A 19,233-nucleotide genomic window follows, 5' to 3' on the forward strand; every position below is an offset into this window, starting at 1 on the left:
TAAATAATTTGTCGAAATAACAGTGAGTTTGAATTGTTTTTTTAAAATAATTTAATTGAATCGTAAAACGATAAATAGAAATTGTTTAAATAATTTTTGAGCCGTCTATTTATTATAAAATAAATTGTTGACCGGGCTGTCATTAAATTAGCCAAATAAATTATATTTTTGTGTCGGAATAAATTGATTAAAGTCTCTGGCCACTCAGAGATAGTATTTGTTTAATTAATTTATTTCAAACGGTCGAGTCATTAGAAAATAAATTAATTGAGGTGACTGGCCACTCAGATACCACAAAAATTAATTAGTTTATTTGTTCGGTTGAATTATAGATCAGTTTTGTATCGAAATAAATTAATTAAAGTCTTTGGCCACTCAAAGACATTAATTGTTTAATTAATCTATCTCAAACGGTCGAGTCATTAGGAAATTAATTAATTACAGTAATTGGCCAATCAAATACTGGATTGTTTAATTAATTTGACGTGTCAGATATTATATTAGGTTCGACTAGCCATTGTCTTGACCGGTCCAGGATTTGAATGGCTAGCAGGTTGATTGAATAATTTGTTGTTTTGGTTGATCCAGAAAATTTATACTAATTATTCAGGCAGCACTCATAGTTTGATATATCATTTCGGTTTTGCTCGATAGAATAACTGCTTGTTATTGTTATTCTGTTGATAAATCCGCGATTTTAGCCAAGCCGTGTTATCAGCTAGCTTAATTATCATATTTAATCAAGTCTGGTAAATATTTTGATTGATCGATTGATCAAGCAACGAGATATCAACCAATCGTGTCATCGATAGGTCGATTTATTACCGATAAATTGTAACAAGGTAACAGGGAAATTAGTTCCACTGTAATTGAAATAATTATAATTAACTCTGACAAAAATTCTGGTAAATAAAAATTATCAATCTTGATTTTGGTTCACTTTGTTGTCTTTTTGTACGTATTTTGACATTTGTTGTTGTCCTCAATCAAGCAACATGTCTGCTAGTACAACAGTCGTTAAAAGGCGAGGTAGGCCACCGCGTAACACCCCAACAGTAAGCGCGGCTAGTTCTACTTCAGAGCTGAATGTAGATCCAGCAGCTGACCCTTTGGTTAATATTGATGCTCCCGTGGTTACTTTAACTCAAGCATCACCAGAGGATCAGGCAGCTGGTGATTCCACTCGTCCCCCATCTCATCCAGGTTCGTTTCTTTCTTCTTTGGGTAGTATAGGAGATTTATTTGGTGATGATGTTGATACCAGGGATAAGAATAATTCTGTAGATCCTCCTCGACTTCTTGACCAACGTATTACGACACCAACAAGTCAACTACCATTATCAATGCCTCGCGTTGAAGACTTGTTTCTTAGGCCTTCAGGTGATGGATCTAATCCACCCCTGGCTAGAGGTTCCACCCAGACCAACAGAACTTCAAAAGTAAAACCACCAATGAATGTATTGCCACGTTTTGGTGATCTTTTTCGAGACCATGAAGGCCCAGTCCTCCGTAGTAGAGTCAATTCGCGTATACCTTCACGTGATGATCTACCAAGACGTCAGGTTGATCCTGATGATGGCCCAGATCATCGTGAACCATCACGTCAGCCTAAGGCTAAAACTCAGACAGTTAACCGCGAAGTTGAAGTCACCAACTCTAATCGTCTTCCTGAGGTGACAAGAATTGTTCCAAGACGTCAGGTTGATCCTGAAGACGACTTGGAATACTTGGATCCTCCTCGTTATCAGAACAGAAACTTGTTGTATGATCAACGAGATTCTGGAGCAATCACGCGTCGTCCTCCAGAGTCACAAACACATGTTCCGAGACGTCAAGAATACCCAGAAGACGAATTGGAATATGTGAATCCACCACGTAATCAACGAACTAGAATTTTGTTGTACGATCAACGAAATTCTGATGCTTATGTTCATCATCAACCATCAGAGCGTCTACAGGTTAACTCAGGTCGCCAGGGCAATCCTGATCATGACTTGGAATACCGAGCCGCTCCGCGTCGTCAAGTAATTAGTCCATCAGTTGACGATTTCCGTATTTCAGAGCCGGATGCTCGTCGTCAGAATTCCGTGCTTAGAGTCCTTTTAAATTGTCACCTTCAATTCACGGGTAAATCAGGAGAAGATGTAGAAGAGTTCTTGTTTAGAGTTGATCAAGCACGCGTGGTCACCAACTCTACGGATCAGGAAGTACTCTCGGCTCTTTCTTTCTGTCTACGTGGCCCTGCTTTGACTTGGTTCATGACTCATCTCGAAGACTTGCCCGACTGGGAAGCTACTCGTGAAGCTTTTCGAGATAGTTTTGCAGACCCAGATTATCAACGTGCTCTTCGAGAAGAAATTGATAAACGAACACAAGGTTCTAATGAATCTGTTAGAAGCTATATTTCAGGCATGCGTGGTTTGTTCCAACGGACCAATCCACCATGGCCAGAAAGTGAACGTGTTGTCTATGCGATTCGAAATTTATTACCATCGTTTCAGCGTTTGATTTCCGCTCGTACTTGTCCTACAATGAAAGCTGTGGAGGCTGAGGCGATACGACAAGAGAGAATCACACAGGTTGCTCAAACTCGTCGTCCACCTCCAAGACCAGAACTTTCTTTGTTTCCAGGTTTTGCTTACCCTACATCACGTACGGTTACGTTTGCTCATCCTCGATTATCACGCACCAACGAAATACGTGCTTTGCTCCAAGAAGATGATCCCTATGAGTTTAACCGTGATTATGGACTTGAGGAAGATCTCGAGTTACATGCACTTCATCGCGAAACAGAACGTAATCGTGATCGTATAAAATTATCAAGAGTACCATCAAAGGTGGAACAAGGAACCCAGGGTTCACCACCTATGTCTCCAGTAATGTTGCCTCGCAATGTTATTCGTAACTCATCACCAGTTCCAGGTTTCGATTCTCAGCTTGAACGTCCTGGTAGATCAGGAGGTAATGAGATCGAATGTTGGAACTGTGACTCTCGAGGTCATATTAATCGCGATTGCCAAGAACCACGTCGTCGATTTTGTTATCGTTGTAAAAGACCTGGCGTAACAGTATCTTCTTGTCCATTTTGTAACCAGGGAAACGACAGTTGAGTCTCATAGAGCCGGTGCCTGAGCCTCAATTGGTAGAATTAACCCCGGCAAAAGTGACTAGTAAAGTATCCCAGAGTTCTGTGTCAAATCATAGAGATTTAACTCCGGAAGAAATACTGTCAACTTCACTGTCTCCTCTAGCTACGGAATTTGTTCCAAAACCAGAATCGATAGAAGTCACACAAGACAAGAAGACCACAGCATTCCACCTTGATTTAGTTATTGGTTCACTTGTTGTGCGAGCCCTTGTAGATTCAGGGGCAAACAGAACGTTCGTTGGTCCAGCTACGACTCAGTTACTGGAACAATCAGGACTTGAGCAGCAAGCCATACCTCCGAGACGTGTCGTTACAGCAAGTGGACAGGTAGAGACTATATTATATTCGGTACAAGTAGTTTTAGTGGTAGCAGATAAAGCCACGAAGATGGAGGTTTTGGTACTGCCATCTTTGTCGGAAGACTTTATCTTAGGAATGGATTTCCTCCAGACGTCTGGAATGGTGATTGACTTTGGGGACAGATCTTGGTTTTACCGGGACCATCCTGAGGTCAAACACTTGTTCACACCAGCTCCCAACGCGTCAAAAGCTCTCCACTGCCATGGGCTTAAAACTCTTGAACCGGATCAAGACTTAAAATTAAATGAATTTTTATCGAGTAAGCTCCCGGAGGCACCACCACCAGATTCCCCATTTCCTGTCACTCCGCTTACCATGCACCACATTGACGTTGGTGGACACTCACCGATACGTCAGAAACCTCATCGGGCCAATCCGGCGATGTGTAGTGCTATGAAAGCGGAAGTGGACAAGATGTTGGCTACGGGAATCATTGTTCCATCTCAAAGTGAATGGACAAGCCCAGTAGTTATGGTGCCAAAAGGAAAAGATAGTTGGCGATTTTGTGTAGATTTCCGGAAAGTAAATGAGATAACTAAGAAGGATGCTTATCCCATACCGGACATGTCATCCACTCTTGATGAGCTTCGTCTCGCTCATTACATCACCACCATTGACCTTAGTCAAGCTTTCTTCCAAATTGCACTCACGCCTGCTTCTCAGGAAATAACAGCGTTTATCGTCCCCGGATATGGGTTATACCACTTCCTCCGGATGCCCTTCGGATTGTCCAACAGTCCTGCGACGATGCAGCGGCTGGCTGATCAGCTGCTGGGTCACAGGTACTATCCATCGGTATTCGTATATTTAGACGATATAATTATTGTGACCAAAACTTTCGAAGAACACCTCGTGTATCTCGATAAAGTATTACAAGACTTAAAATCAGCCAACTTAACTATTAACCGTGATAAGAGTCATTTCTGTTGCTCAGAGGTTCAGTATTTGGGGTTCATTGTAAATCAGAGCGGTCTCCAGGTTGATCCGGAGAAGACTGCTGCTGTGATGAATTATCCAGCACCTTTGAATCTCAAAAACTAAGACGTTTTCTTGGTATGGCATCCTGGTACAGAAGATTCATACCAGACTTTGCGTCTTTGGCAGAGCCATTAACCAAGTTGACCAAAAAGGAAGTACCTTGGACGTGGGGAGAGTCACAAATAAATAGCTTTCGTGAATTAAAACTCCGGCTTACCACCGCTCCCACTTTGGCGTGTCCAGATTTCTCGGTACCTTTCTTTTTACAAACCGATGCAAGTAGCGTAGGTTTAGGCGCAGTCTTGACTCAGACAATAAATGACGAAGAAAAAGTAATTGCGTATGCTAGCCGCACGATGACTGACACGGAAATCCGATATTCAGTCACTGAGCAGGAATGCCTAGCAGTACTCTGGTCGATCCGGAAATTCCGCTGTTATTTAGAAGGTTATACATTCACTGTCATAACTGACCATAGTAGTTTGCGTTGGTTAAATAATTTGAGAAACCCAAGTGGTCGCCTCGCACGTTGGTCGTTGGAACTGATGCAATACAGTTTCAACATAATCCATCGTAAAGGTGCTCTTCACCACGTACCTGACGCACTATCAAGAATACCTGATAAAATAAATATTATCGAAGATCCTAGTATTACCAAGGATCGTTGGTATTGTTCAAGGTTCCGAAAAGTTCATCATTTTCCGGATAGTCATCCTGATTGGAAGATTGTTGGTGATTGCTTGTATTTCCACAGGCCCCAATCTTTCATTGTCACGGAATTTCAGGACCTTTCGGCCTGGAAATTGGTTATCCTAAGAGAACTACGTGAACAAGTCATTCAGTCTTGCCATGACCCACCTCATCAAGGTCACTTAGGCATTGACAAAACATACAGGAGAATTGCTATGCAATACTTTTGGCCAAATATGTTTCGTGAAGTCTCTCGTTTTATTTCTCATTGCGAAACTTGTCAGCGGACCAAGTCTGACTCAGCTAAGCCTCGTGGTTTCATGGGCAAACGCTTAGTACAAGAACCATGGTCAATCATAGCAGCAGACATTATGGGACCGTTACCTCGCTCGCGTAATGGTAAATCCTACCTTCTTGTCATTCAAGATCAAATGACTAAGTATATCGAATTAGCTCCCTTACGAGTGGCTAATGGACGTGTCATTCGTGAACGACTCGAAGATTTGATAATATTCCGCCACGGTGCCCCTCGGACATTAATTACAGACAACGGTACAGAATTCGTTAATAAAGAAATCAATTCTTTAGCAACTTGGGCTGGTATTAATACATACTACAGACGAAAGAAGAACTACAGACCACACCTCCGTACCATCCGCAAGCAGACCCCGTGGAGCGTGTAAATCGAAGCTTAAAGAACATGTTGAGGGCCTATCTTGATGGAAACCACCGAGATTGGGATCAGTTTCTCCCCGAATTCCGCTTCGCGTTTAACACAGCTTACCATGACTCATTAATGACATCACCAGCTTTTGCTAACACTGGTCGTGAACCTCGTCCACCAAATTCTCTTCGGCACAGATTGGAAGGTCAATCCGATCTGGTTCCAGTACCGATTAAGAAATGGAATGAACGGATAAGACGTTTAAATGTTCTTCGTCAAGCTCTGATCTTCGCTAGAGAGGAAGCATCAGACAAACAATCCGCTCAATATAATTTGCGACATAGGCCATTTGAGTTCTCTGTTGGCCAGCTAGTCCTCAGAAAAACCCACCCCTTCTCAAACGCAGCTCAGCATTACGCAGCTGGACTGGAAAAACGTTATGAGGGACCTTTTGTCGTAACTCAGAAATTTTCAGCTACTCGTTATGAATTGTCTAATTTTTCTGGCAAAGTTCTAGGCCAATCTTCCATTTCTGACTTGAAGCCGTGGATAGCCCCACACTAATAAATTGTCACACAATTGCTACCGCATCTCGTTTTATATTGTTTTAGATGAGGGAGTTACGCTCGAGTAACAAGTCTTTGAGTGATCCTGCCATACTCAGGAGACAGACTCGTTCAGCTGGAAGAGACCGCAGCCGTATGAGAGCTACACCACTTCAACTAAACTACACCGATAGCGAGAGTGAGGCAGAAGATAGCGCAAAGGCACCACAACCAGCAAGTCCGTTTCTCATGTATCGATCACCGGAACTGTTCTTGGTGGATGACTTGGAGCCTTTTCGAGACCAATTGAAGAAGTTGACTACAGCAGAACCAAAAATCGCCACTGCTTCATCAGGTGTTTGCTCCAAACTGAAGCAATACCAAAAGTCTGTTGATCAGGCGACTACAGCTGCTAAAGAATTAGTAGAAATTGGAGTTCCCTTGTCAGCTACTCCATTAAAACCAGACTTTGGAAGTGATTTGATTGCGTGGATAGATGTGGTTCCAAATACAACAGTGAACCACGAGTCTGTTTCAACTGGAGGTGACACATTGGACTGTACCCCAGGTACAGACTCAGAATTTGATTCAATAGTCTCAAAATCTGGTTCTGATGTGTTACTAACAGATAAAATACCACGAGTAGAACTCATGAGAGTTGATAGCCCAAAGGCTAATACATCTAAAGAGATTCAACTTCCATTTCATCCAGAGTTCAAAGCTTTGGATCCTCCAAAGAAAGTCATCAAAAGACGAACTGGTAGTGGAACAAAACCAAAGATAACCAGTAATGATACTGTTTTATTGAAGGACTATCCTCCTCATAGAAACTCCAAGTATGGTAGATCCGCTAGGAGTGGGGCAGGATTTGAGAAGTCATCTTCAATTCAGCTTCCACTACCACATTCAAGAAAACCAGATTCAGTCTCAGTATCAGTGTCGTTGGATAGAGTCAAAAGCATGTTGCCAGATTTTGTTCAACAAATGCAAAAAGAAATATCCACACCAAAAGTGGATGATGCCTCATATGCAGATGTAGCAGAATCCGGGAGGATCTTGGAAAATATAGGTGTTTCTACAGGTAGTATAACAGGTGGAATTCAATCACCAGTTACTCTACCCAAGGTCAAAACACCTGCAGAGAAACAAGATGCAATGTTGGCTCCTTTGAGTAAATCAACAGAGCTTACCAAGAACAAAGCAACTGAGTTGCTGGGACCATCATCAAAATCATCAAAAGACCTAACTTCTTTTAGACGAACTTCAGACTATGCAGCTCCTTTCATAGTGCCACCTGGTATTCGTTTGTCTCGAGTCTTTCAGAAAACTGATGCAACACCAACAAATATGAAATCTTTTTCTGGCAAGCCAAGAACGGATGAGTCTTCCTTGTTAGAATCAGGGGACTCAAATATGGAGGAAGTTTCTTGTTTGGCAACTGCCGGTGGAAACCAATCATCAGCAGTTCCATCCAAGATACTGTCGTACTCTCGCAAGATACCAGAGATCTTGACTTGCTTGGATCTTATGCCAGGTTCACCGTTAATGGATGACACTTCAGATGGTATGCAATCACCAGTACTATCATTAGAAGACCTCACCATTGAACAAGATTTCCAGATGGAAACAAATTATTTGGAGGAATCAGCAATAGTTCCAACAGCTGAAATTAGTCCAGTGATAGTTCCAGCTAAGATCGAGCTACCACGAACTGCACTCGAGGTATTGAAACGTGATTCACAAAAGTTGGAAGAATTATCAACCAAGCCGGACCTATCACCAGCTACACCTGAACTTGACAAACTTGGCCCAGCAGAAGCAGATGAGGTATCAGCTAAATTGGAATTACCACATACTGCCTTGGAGATGTCCGAAGTTAATTCAGCCAAGCCAGAAGTGGTACCAACCAAAGCTGAACTGCCTCAAGCCACTCCTAACACTGAGAAATTTGACTTCGCAAAGCCAGAGAAGAAGAAGAAGAAGAAGAAGAAAAATAATTGGCACTGTCGTCATTGTGGTTCTCGTAAGCATCCAGACCGACGCTGTCCTACTGTTGAATCAGAGGTACCAAAACCAGCGGTACGTCGGGCTGCCAGTTCAGAACCAGAACCACGAGAGAATAACCGTCCAAAATTGGAAATTACGGAAACAACACATGCACCAGTCAACTCAGCACCAGAGTATGTTATGTCTGGAGTTATGCATGCAGGTCGTGGTCGTGGACGAGGTCGTCTGAGATTCAATACCTTTGAAAGTACTGCCTCACAACAATCAAGACCTGACAGTGTCTCCGCAGAGATCGAGTCGATTATGGGCTCCAACAGATTTATGAACACTCCTGGTCCAGATTCTCGTCCAACATCGAGAGAATTGGCCATAGGGACGGGTGTTAGTCAAGACAGTGGTACTCATTGTCCACCAACACCAAACCAAGATTTTCATCGAGATGGTTCATCTCCTTAGCAGGGACAACACGCCACCCAATTCATGGCATCAGGATATGCCGTGGAGACACGCATGGAGAGGGGGATTACACCTACTGGTCAGCCAGAATGGGTCTGTCGCCAGACCTGCATTGATTATGGTTGGGCAGGGCCTATTCCTGGATACGCAGGATCTGGACCTGGTTACTCAGGGGCAGCACCACCCTTTTACGGTCCTGGATTTCTTTTCCCAAGACCTGGACCACCATTTCCTAATCTTGGTCAACCTGGTTCAACACCTGGCTACTCAGGAACCAAACCACTTTGTAGTTGTATCAACCCAATGTGTAGCCAAAAGCATTACTAGTATTATGTACAAGACTGTGAAAACTGGTTAAGGTTGATCCTTGCCAGAGCCATATTATAAAAGACTTGATTACATTTAGTTTGTTAACTAGTTGAATAAAGACTTTTATACTTTTCTAAAATTTATTTTGTTATACTTCGTACCATGTCCAAGTTGTTTTAGATTTGTTTCAGGAATTTCAGGAGCAAGAATCAACTGGACCTTAAACTTGACGAGAGATGAGGGAAGGACGTCGTCGTTCGTTGAAGGAGTCTGGGGAGGAGGCTGTAGTGATTCTCACTGCCTTAAACACGGAAAGACACCAAGCAGACGAATCCTCCAACCAACGACTCCGTTTTTAGTTATTATATATATATATATTTCGTTATGTAATATTTTCTTTTTGTATTATTATTATTATTTTGTGTATTTTTCCCCCTTTTTATCAAGATAAAGAGAGGAGGGATACCTTTGAGTGGGGACAGCTTGGTTGATCCAAGTTGCTCCAAAATATCGTGTGCTGAACTCTCTCTCTTGGCTGTGGGACGTGGTAAGATGCACACGCTTCGTAATCAGCTCTTGTTTTTACGTATATTAGGGTACTCATGTGTCTAGCTGGAGACCCAGCAGACATGTGTATTTTTGTAGGTTAGTTTTGGGGCGTTGGCCGTGAATCATGGGCAACGTCAAGCATACATTTTTGATTTGATAATTTAGTTTAGTTATTTTGATTAGAAACGCGGTCCCTTTTGTTAATTTAATTAATATATTAAGTTCAAGATCGTGAGTCAGATTATGTTGTACGTTTTGGATTATTGAGTTTACGTTTTGTATTTTGGATTTACGTTTAGTTTTGGTTAATAAATATCACGTTTTGGGTTTTGAGTATAAAAAAAATAATGTGTTTTGTTGATTATTTAATTTGTGTATTAAATATTTTTCCTTGTGACTTTATCCGGCCCTTCTACCATAACCAGCACACTGAGTGATTCTAGCGTCCCTCTAGGCCAATTATTGATACGCTATTTGGTTATTTTGGTCTTTGTTTCGGTTGTTGGATTTAATTGACGTTATTTTGGTATTGTTGGTATGAATGTGTTATGCCTTTTTCGAGTTTTAGGGCGAATTGAAAACCTCATTGATTTTAGCTCATACCTTTTTCGAGTTTTAGGGTGAATTGAAAACTACACGATTTTAACAATATAATAATAATAATTTACGTTTCTGGATATTGGTTTTGGCTAGTTTTGTATTTCGTAATAAATTAATAAATAAACCAAATAAAATACTTGATAATTAGTCCGAGAAGGTAACATGCAAAAATGTCACGTTACAAATAATAATAATAATAATAATAATAATAATAATAATAATAATAATAATAATAATAATAATAATAATAATAATAATAATAATAATAATAATAATAATAATAATAATAATTAGTGATTCTCACTGCCTTAAACACGGAAAGACACCAAGCAGACGAATCCTCCAACCAACGACTCCGTTTTTAGTTATTATATATATATATATTTCGTTATGTAATATTTTCTTTTTGTATTATTATTATTATTTTGTGTATTTTTCCCCCTTTTTATCAAGATAAAGAGAGGAGGGATACCTTTGAGTGGGGACAGCTTGGTTGATCCAAGTTGCTCCAAAATATCGTGTGCTGAACTCTCTCTCTTGGCTGTGGGACGTGGTAAGATGCACACGCTTCGTAATCAGCTCTTGTTTTTACGTATATTAGGGTACTCATGTGTCTAGCTGGAGACCCAGCAGACATGTGTATTTTTGTAGGTTAGTTTTTGGGGCGTTGGCCGTGTGAATCATGGGCAACGTCAAGCATACATTTTTGATTTGATAATTTAGTTTAGTTATTTTGATTAGAAACGCGGTCCCTTTTGTTAATTTAATTAATATATTAAGTTCAAGATCGTGAGTCAGATTATGTTGTACGTTTTGGATTATTGAGTTTACGTTTTGTATTTTGGATTTACGTTTAGTTTTGGTTAATAAATATCACGTTTTGGGTTTTGAGTATAAAAAAAATAATGTGTTTTGTTGATTATTTAATTTGTGTATTAAATATTTTTCCTTGTGACTTTATCCGGCCCTTCTACCATAACCAGCACACTGAGTGATTCTAGCGTCCCTCTAGGCCAATTATTGATACGCTATTTGGTTATTTTGGTCTTTGTTTCGGTTGTTGGATTTAATTGACGTTATTTTGGTATTTTTGGTATGAATGTGTTATGCCTTTTTCGAGTTTTAGGGCGAATTGAAAACCTCACGATTTTATCTCATGCCTTTTTCGAGTTTTAGGGCGAATTGAAAACCTCATTGATTTTAGCTCATACCTTTTTCGAGTTTTAGGGTGAATTGAAAACTACACGATTTTAACAATATAATAATAATAATTTACGTTTCTGGATATTGGTTTTGGCTAGTTTTGTATTTCGTAATAAATTAATAAATAAACCAAATAAAATACTTGATAATTAGTCCGAGAAGGTAACATGCAAAAATGTCACGTTACAAATAATAATAATAATAATAATAATAATGTATCTTTTATTGCTAATATTTTGTCAATGAAGTTAATTGCTCTTTTAACCATTTTTTCTTTCGTTGTTTCGATCCCCGACTCTCTACCCCATATATACGCCGGTGTATTTTTTTTTATACCCATTGCTCTCTTTATCATTTCTCCATATATTTTGTCTAAAGTTACTCTATCTTTCCAACCCCATATTTCGGCGCCATACATCATGTTTGCTTCTACAATCGTGTTAATCAAATATACCCTTTTTTTGAATTGATTTCTGTTTGAATTTTTTATCTCTTCTCCCTTATACATCCATTTTTTGTCAATTTTTCTCCTTCTGCTCTTTGATATCAACATCATTTTTGTTTTTTTTATATTTACTTCCATCATATTCTTTTTTTCAAATTTTTCAACTAGCTTTAGTACTTCTCTCATTTGTGCTTCATTCTCTGCAAACATGACTACATCATTTGCATATTTTAGCATAAATATTTTTTTGTTCCCGATTACCACTCTCTCTGTATTTCTTTTATCCCATTCTTCTCCCATATCATATATAAAAATGTTGAACAGTATTGAGTTCAATGCACAGCCTTGCCTAACCCCACTGTTTGTTTTAAAACTCTTCTAATTCTCTCCCATTTACCTTTACTTTGCATTTATTTTCTTTGTATATGCCTTTTAGGATTCTCAGCATTTTGCCATTTATCCCTATACCCTCAATTTTTTTAAATAATAAATCTCTATTTACATAATCAAACGCTTTTTTAAAGTCAACGAATAACGCATATAATTCTTTTTTTTTCTTTAAGTTTATGTCCTATTATTGAGTTCAGCACAAATACCTGTTCGATCGTCCCCCTACCTTTTCTGAAGCCCGCCTGTGATTCCCTTAATTTGTTATTGTTTTCTATCCATGTTTCTGACCTATTACCTATAATATTTGTAAAAAGTTTATACCCTGAATTTAATAATGATATTCCCCGGTAATTGTCGACTTTATTCAGCTCGCCTCCTTTAAAAATTGGACAAATAATTGCGTTACTCCAGTCTGCCGGTATTTCTCCATCTAACCATATTTTGTTTAACCCCGCTAACAATATCTCTTTACTTATACCCCTTAATGTGATTAAGAATTCCAGTTCAATACCATCTGTACCCGCCGCTTTCCCACTCTTTACTTTTTTTAAAGCCTTCTCGATTTCCTGTAAGCTAATTAATTTGTTCATTATGTTATCCTCTGCTGTCATTCTAACATTTGACGTCATAATCCCTCCCTTTTTTTTATTCATATCAGTTAAATGTCTATTTTCTATATTTTCTGTGTTTTCCTCTATTGTACTTGAACTGTGCGTATCCCCCATCCCCTCTGTGACTTTTCTAAAATGGTCCGTCCATTCTTCTGGTTTAATACTCTCACTTACCTTTTTTATTTTTCTCTCGCCTCTGAATTCATTTATTATTCCCCACCATGTACCCATGTCTCTACAGCAGTCGAGGCTTTTCCACCTCTCTTTCCTCCACTCATTTCTCACACTATTACAGACTTTCACATACTCTCCTTTCATGCTTTTAAACGCTCTCCAGTTATTGATACATGCATTCTTTCTGTACACATTCAAACATTTATACATCTCTCTCTTTTTTTGTGAACATTCTCTGTTAAACCATGCAGCGTGCTCTATTTTTCTTTTATTTTTTTTATTATTAGCTATTTCTCTCTTTTTTTTTATTATTCTGTATCCATATTTCTTCTTACCGTAATTAATGCTGCTGTCTTCATCTCTATTACCTTGTTTTGAATTATTTTTTTTTTTTTCTTTCACCACCTGGAACATATTACATTCTATTGCAACGGCCTTAATATTATTTATCAAATCCTCCCAGTTAGCAGTTACCCCACCTGTTTTATTATTGTATCTCGCATTTAATTTGTCATTAAATACATCTTTCTTTTCATAATTCCATTTGAAAATTAATTTATTACTCCCTTCCCCTTCTCCCTCATTTTTATTTTTTTCATTTTTAATGTTGTCAGTTGTTTTGTTACTGTCACAAGTTACATCATTGCATGTATATTTGCTCTCACAATTTGCAAACCCCCCTTGTTTAATACTATGATTGTTTCTGTTACCAATAAAATTGTTATAATTATAGCTGAAATTTAGATAGTTATTATTGTTAGCATTACTTATATGATTATTTATTTGATTATTTATTATTTATGGCATTTTATTATTTATTTGACCTTTTACATTTGTTTTATTGTTATTATTATTATTATTATTATTATTATAGCTATAACATCTATTTGACCTCATTCTTTTTCTCTCTCTCGCTGTTGAATGCCAACTCGAGTGGCCATTAAATTTTTTATTATTATTATCATTTTTTTTTTTTATTAGTTACATACATTATTCTTTTACTCCTGCCATCATACAACAGTTTAGATGTTTTTATGATCTGATTACAACTTCTTTCTTTGCTCACATTCTTGTTCTCGTTCATCACACTCTTTTCTGTTTCATCTACCCTCTCAAACTCTGTACTTATATCTAGGCTTGTTTTTATTTTTAGTACAATGGGCCGGTGGTCAGATCCGGCCACACGCTCAACACTCACACTTACACACCTCATACACGCCTCGTCGTCAGCACACAATATTAAGTCCAACACAGACCCCTTTCCCGTTACTCCCTCACCAATGAAGGTTGCCCTTCCTACATTGTCACCCTCTACTTTACCATTCAACACACTTAGACCTTGTTTTTTACAAAATTCAATGAACCATTTTCCTTCAGAGTTTATAATATTATCCTCCGAATTTTTAACTTTACAAAATTTAACATTTTTTATTGTGATGCTTTCATCTTCATACCCACATTCTTCTCCTATTCTAACATTAAAATCACCTATTACATATACGCACTCACATATGTCACTCATGTCATCCAGTATACATTTTAATTTATTACACACCAGCTTTATTCCAACATTATTATATAACGTTATAAATTCGATGCATTTTTTACTTTAAATACATTTTAAACGTATTTTTAAGCCATACTCCCATTCTTTCACATACAGCACTTTAATTTTATCATACATTAATGCGAGATCTTTTTAACCCCAACAATTTGCCCACCAGATGCTCTCCCTTTTTTTGCATTGTCTTTTTTTTTTGCAGCTTCAAACCACCACTTGAAACTGTTGTCCAACTTATTTAAAATATCACTCTCTTTATCACTCACTAACCATGTTTCTTGTAACACAACTATATCGTTGTCTTTAATAAAATTTTTAATTTTATTATTCTTAAATACTTTGTTAACACCAGTAACATTCCATTGTAACACCTTCAAAGTCTCATTGTTACACCAATTTTTTTTATTATTATTTGTGTCAGTTGAGTTAGCATGCTCAATAACCTTAATTGAATTCGCTGATCTTTCGAAATCTCCTAAGGTTACATTCTCTCTCGTCCCATCTCCACAGTGTAGTATTTATCAGTATTTTCTGATGCATGACTATAACTCTGTTGTTTCTTTTTGTTTCTTCTTTCGCTACTTGTCTCAACCACCATTGTATTAACTTTTGTCTTGCAGTTAAGTCATCTTCAATCCATATTTCTTTCTCCCTAAACTTCTCTCTTGTATTTAATACTCTTTTTTTCTCACTGAAGGATTCAATAAATATAATCACTCCACCATTTATGTTTGTTTCACCAGAGGCATAGACTATTGTACCCATTATCTTTTCAACCTCTTGTTTTATTGTTTTATTCTTTTTCCACTCTTCTATCACACTACCTTTTAAAATTATATTACATCTTTTCTTTTCTCTCTCATTCATCTCATTATTTCGATCTTCGACACTTAATTTTTGAGGTTTATTGCTGTTTAGTTCACCTGTCTCCCAGCTTTGTACAATTGTATCGATCAGTTTATTGTTTTCTTTTTTGTTGTTGTCTTCATTTGTTGTTAAATCATTGTTATTCTTGGTGGTAATCTCTATATTTTCTGCATTCTCACCTTTCTTGGCATACGTTTTATCATTACGTGTGTCACTATAAGGTGTATTATCGCTTTTCGCAATGCTGTTATTGTTGCTCATGTCACTTTCTATACCAACAATCTCACTGTTATCATTCAGTACAATATGTGTTCCTTCGACTGACATATTACTCTCAATTACTTTTATTTTTTCATTAAGTTCTTTAAGTAACTTGTTTATTTCACTCTCCTTTTTTTTTTCATTATTATTACCCTCAACTCCCTCGTTTAAATATATTTGTTTATTTTGGTATGACAACATTAAATTCGTGATTGTACACACTGCATTTGTCAACAGGTCCATGTTAGTCTCACTGTTGCTAACATTAATTTCATGTTTTACTTTGATTATATTTTCTACTTTATCCAATCTCTTGAGTATTTTATTTGTATTTTCATTGACTTTGGACCTGCTCATCTCTAATTCTAATTCGAATCTCTTTATTCCATTACTTTTGATATTCTGATAATAAAGGAACTACCTCATTATTATTCCTAAAATAATATATAGTCTAGAGTTGATTATTTACCTGGTAATAATCCCAACCCTATAAACTATAATTGGTGACCCCTACAAAACTATTTTTTATGCAATTTAATAAAAAATAAAAGAATACATTTCCGCACCTTTGTATTTACCAGTGTACCGGTGTTTACATCTCGACACAAAGGAATGAGTCACAACGTGCTACGACGCAATTCACATATGTAAACAAACAAGTGCGCATTGAACAAAAAATTTTAAAAAATACAATTTCACTGCAAAACAATTAGACAATTAAAGTGAAAGTGAATAAAAAATTAATAAAATGTCTGATTTAAAAAAATTGATCCAACAACGAGGTGTTGTTAAACGGCAATTTACATTAATGTTTAAGTTTTTCCAAGAAGAAGGGCGTTCACGTACCCAGGCTGAGGCAAAAATGGTATCTCTCGACCAATTGTATAAACAATTTACTACTATACAAGACTCGATTGATGCTCAACGCCTTGAAAATGATCAAGATGATCTCGATAAAGCCACCTTGGAAGATGATAAACAAAGAACATTAATTGATGAGCAATATAATTAAATCAGCACTACAATAAAACAAATTTTAGAAAAAGAAAAGCAGAATGATGATGAACGTTTTACTCAACTTCAAGAAGAAATAGCACTACTACGTTTGATCAACGAGCAACAAGGTTGGACACCTAATCCAAGATCACAACGTATAGTTCTTCCCAAGTTTGATTAACTGCAACCTCAACTTTGGTGGACACAAGTTGAAATGGCACTACGACTTGGTGGCATTACAAACGACGAAGATAAATTTTCACAAGTCCTAGTGAATCTTGAGAGTGATGTATTGATGTTAGTTGGTGATTTAGCTAACAATCCACCAACAATGGACAAATTCAACACACTCAAAGATCGCATTTTACAAAGCTTTGCTCAAACAACAGAAGCACGACTCAGACGCATGTTTCGAGGCGATGAATCTGTTGGTAAAAAGCCAACTGAAATACTTGCACACATAAAAAATTTAGCATCTGGTGAGTGCAATGCAACTGTACTAAGAACAATATTTTTAGAAAAACTCCCAGAGCAAATGCGTGTGTTGTTAGCCATGTGTGAGCATGAAGATCTGGACAAAGTAGCTGAGATGGCAGACAAAATATACGAGATGTCTAATACTTCTTCATGTGCCATTGCCAGTTCTCAAGAACAAGCATCTGTTCAAGCTATTGAATCGCCAATATCAGAGGTCTTTAAACTAATCAAAACTCTCTCTAATAAAGTTGACAAATTACAGAGAGAATACAGATCTAGATCCAGGTCAAGATCCAAATCACGTGGACGCTCAAACAGTCCAAGCAATAATCTGTGCTTTTATCACAGAAGATTTGGTGACAATGCAAGAAAATGCTTAGAAACATGTTCTCAAAATTCTGCATGGCAATCTATGAAATCGGAAAACTAATGGAGCTGTCGTCATTAAAAACAAATGACGACAGCAACCAAATCAGCAACAATAACAACAACAACTGCAGCAACGACAGCATAAATATAAACAGCATCAGCAATATTAAAGAATCTCGTCTTCATGTCATGGACAAAAGAACACAAATTCGTTTCCTTATTGATTCTGGATCAGTGGTCTCAGTTATTCCACGTTCTACAATCAAGTGCAACAACATTGCTGGTGACTTCACACTATTTGCTGCAAATCAAACTGTTATCCAAACATATGGTGATCACATAATTAATGTGGACTTTGGACTACGTCGACCATTCAAGTGGTCATTCACCGTTGCTGACATCAAAACACCTATTATTGGTGCAGATTTTTTAACTCATTATAATTTACTCATTGACTTAAAAAAGCAAAAGCTCATCGATGCTGAAACACAATTCTCAGCACATGGTGTAGCTAAAAAAACAACAGAATTTGGTATCACTACTATCAGTTCTTTAAACAACGCAATTGTCGATATCAATAATCTTCTTGAAGAATATATTGATATCACAATCTCACCTGTAAAACGAGAAGCATCTGTCAACTCGTCAGTAGCTCATCATATAGAAACTACTGGTCAACCAGTGTCAGATCGTCCTCGTCGTATCTCTGGTGAAAAATTGGCTGCAGCAATAGCTGAATTCAAGATACTTGTGGAACAAGGTATTTGTCGTCCATCCAGAAGCCCTTATTCGAGTCCAATTCACATGGTAATTAAGAAATCTGGAGGATGGCGTCCCTGTGGAGATTATCGCAGACTGAATGCACAAACAGTACCTGACCGATATCCAATTCCACATATACATGACTTTGCAGAGCATCTAAACAATAAAAAAGTATTTACAACAATTGATTTAGTCCGTGCATATCATCAAATTCCAATGGCTGAAGAGGATATACAAAAAACTGCTGTCAGCACACCAATAGGTCTACTGGAATATGTCTACATGCCGTTTGGACTTCGTAATGCAAGTCAAACATTTCAACGACATATGGGATCCATTCTTAGAGATCTTGACTTTGCTCACTGTTATATTGATGACCTCTTAATTGCATCAGAAACACCAGAGCAACATCTAGAGCATCTCCAAATAGTCTTCTCACGTTTGAGGCAATACAACTTAACTATTAACGTCAACAAGTGTCAATTTGCTCAAACAGAAGTACTATTCCTGGGATATAAGGTAAATAAAAATGGCTGTCAACCTCCAGAAGATCGGGTGTCAGCTATCAATGAATACAAGTTACCAGAGACCATTTGTGAACTTCGCAAATTCTTGGGACTGATAAATTATTATCGTCGTTGTATTCCACATGCAGCACAACTTCAAGCACCTCTTAATGACTTTTTAACAAACTCCAAGAAAAATGACAAAAGAAAAGTACCTTGGACAGATAAAACAATAAAAGCATTTCACGACTGCAAGAGAAGTTTATCAGAAGCAACAATTAACATTAACTCACCCCAGCATGAAT

General features: G+C 37.7%; 1 protein-coding gene across 1 annotated transcript; it reads left to right on the top strand.

Moving 5' to 3' along the window:
- Positions 1-17,028: 17,028 nt before the first annotated feature.
- On the top strand, positions 17,029-17,721 carry LOC122850470. Its single transcript, XM_044149611.1, has one exon. The coding sequence runs from the start codon at positions 17,029-17,031 to the stop codon at positions 17,719-17,721; it is 693 nt and encodes a 230-aa protein (XP_044005546.1).
- The last annotated feature ends 1,512 nt before the right edge of the window (positions 17,722-19,233 follow it).

Source organism: Aphidius gifuensis, linkage group LG2 (assembly GCF_014905175.1).
Source record: "Aphidius gifuensis isolate YNYX2018 linkage group LG2, ASM1490517v1, whole genome shotgun sequence".
NCBI classification, from domain to species: Eukaryota; Metazoa; Arthropoda; class Insecta; order Hymenoptera; family Braconidae; genus Aphidius; species Aphidius gifuensis.

Bases quoted from the DNA above. Each gene is read 5' to 3' on its own strand.
- LOC122850470 (XM_044149611.1), top strand. From the start codon at position 17,029: ATGGCACTACGACTTGGTGGCATTACAAACGACGAAGATAAATTTTCA.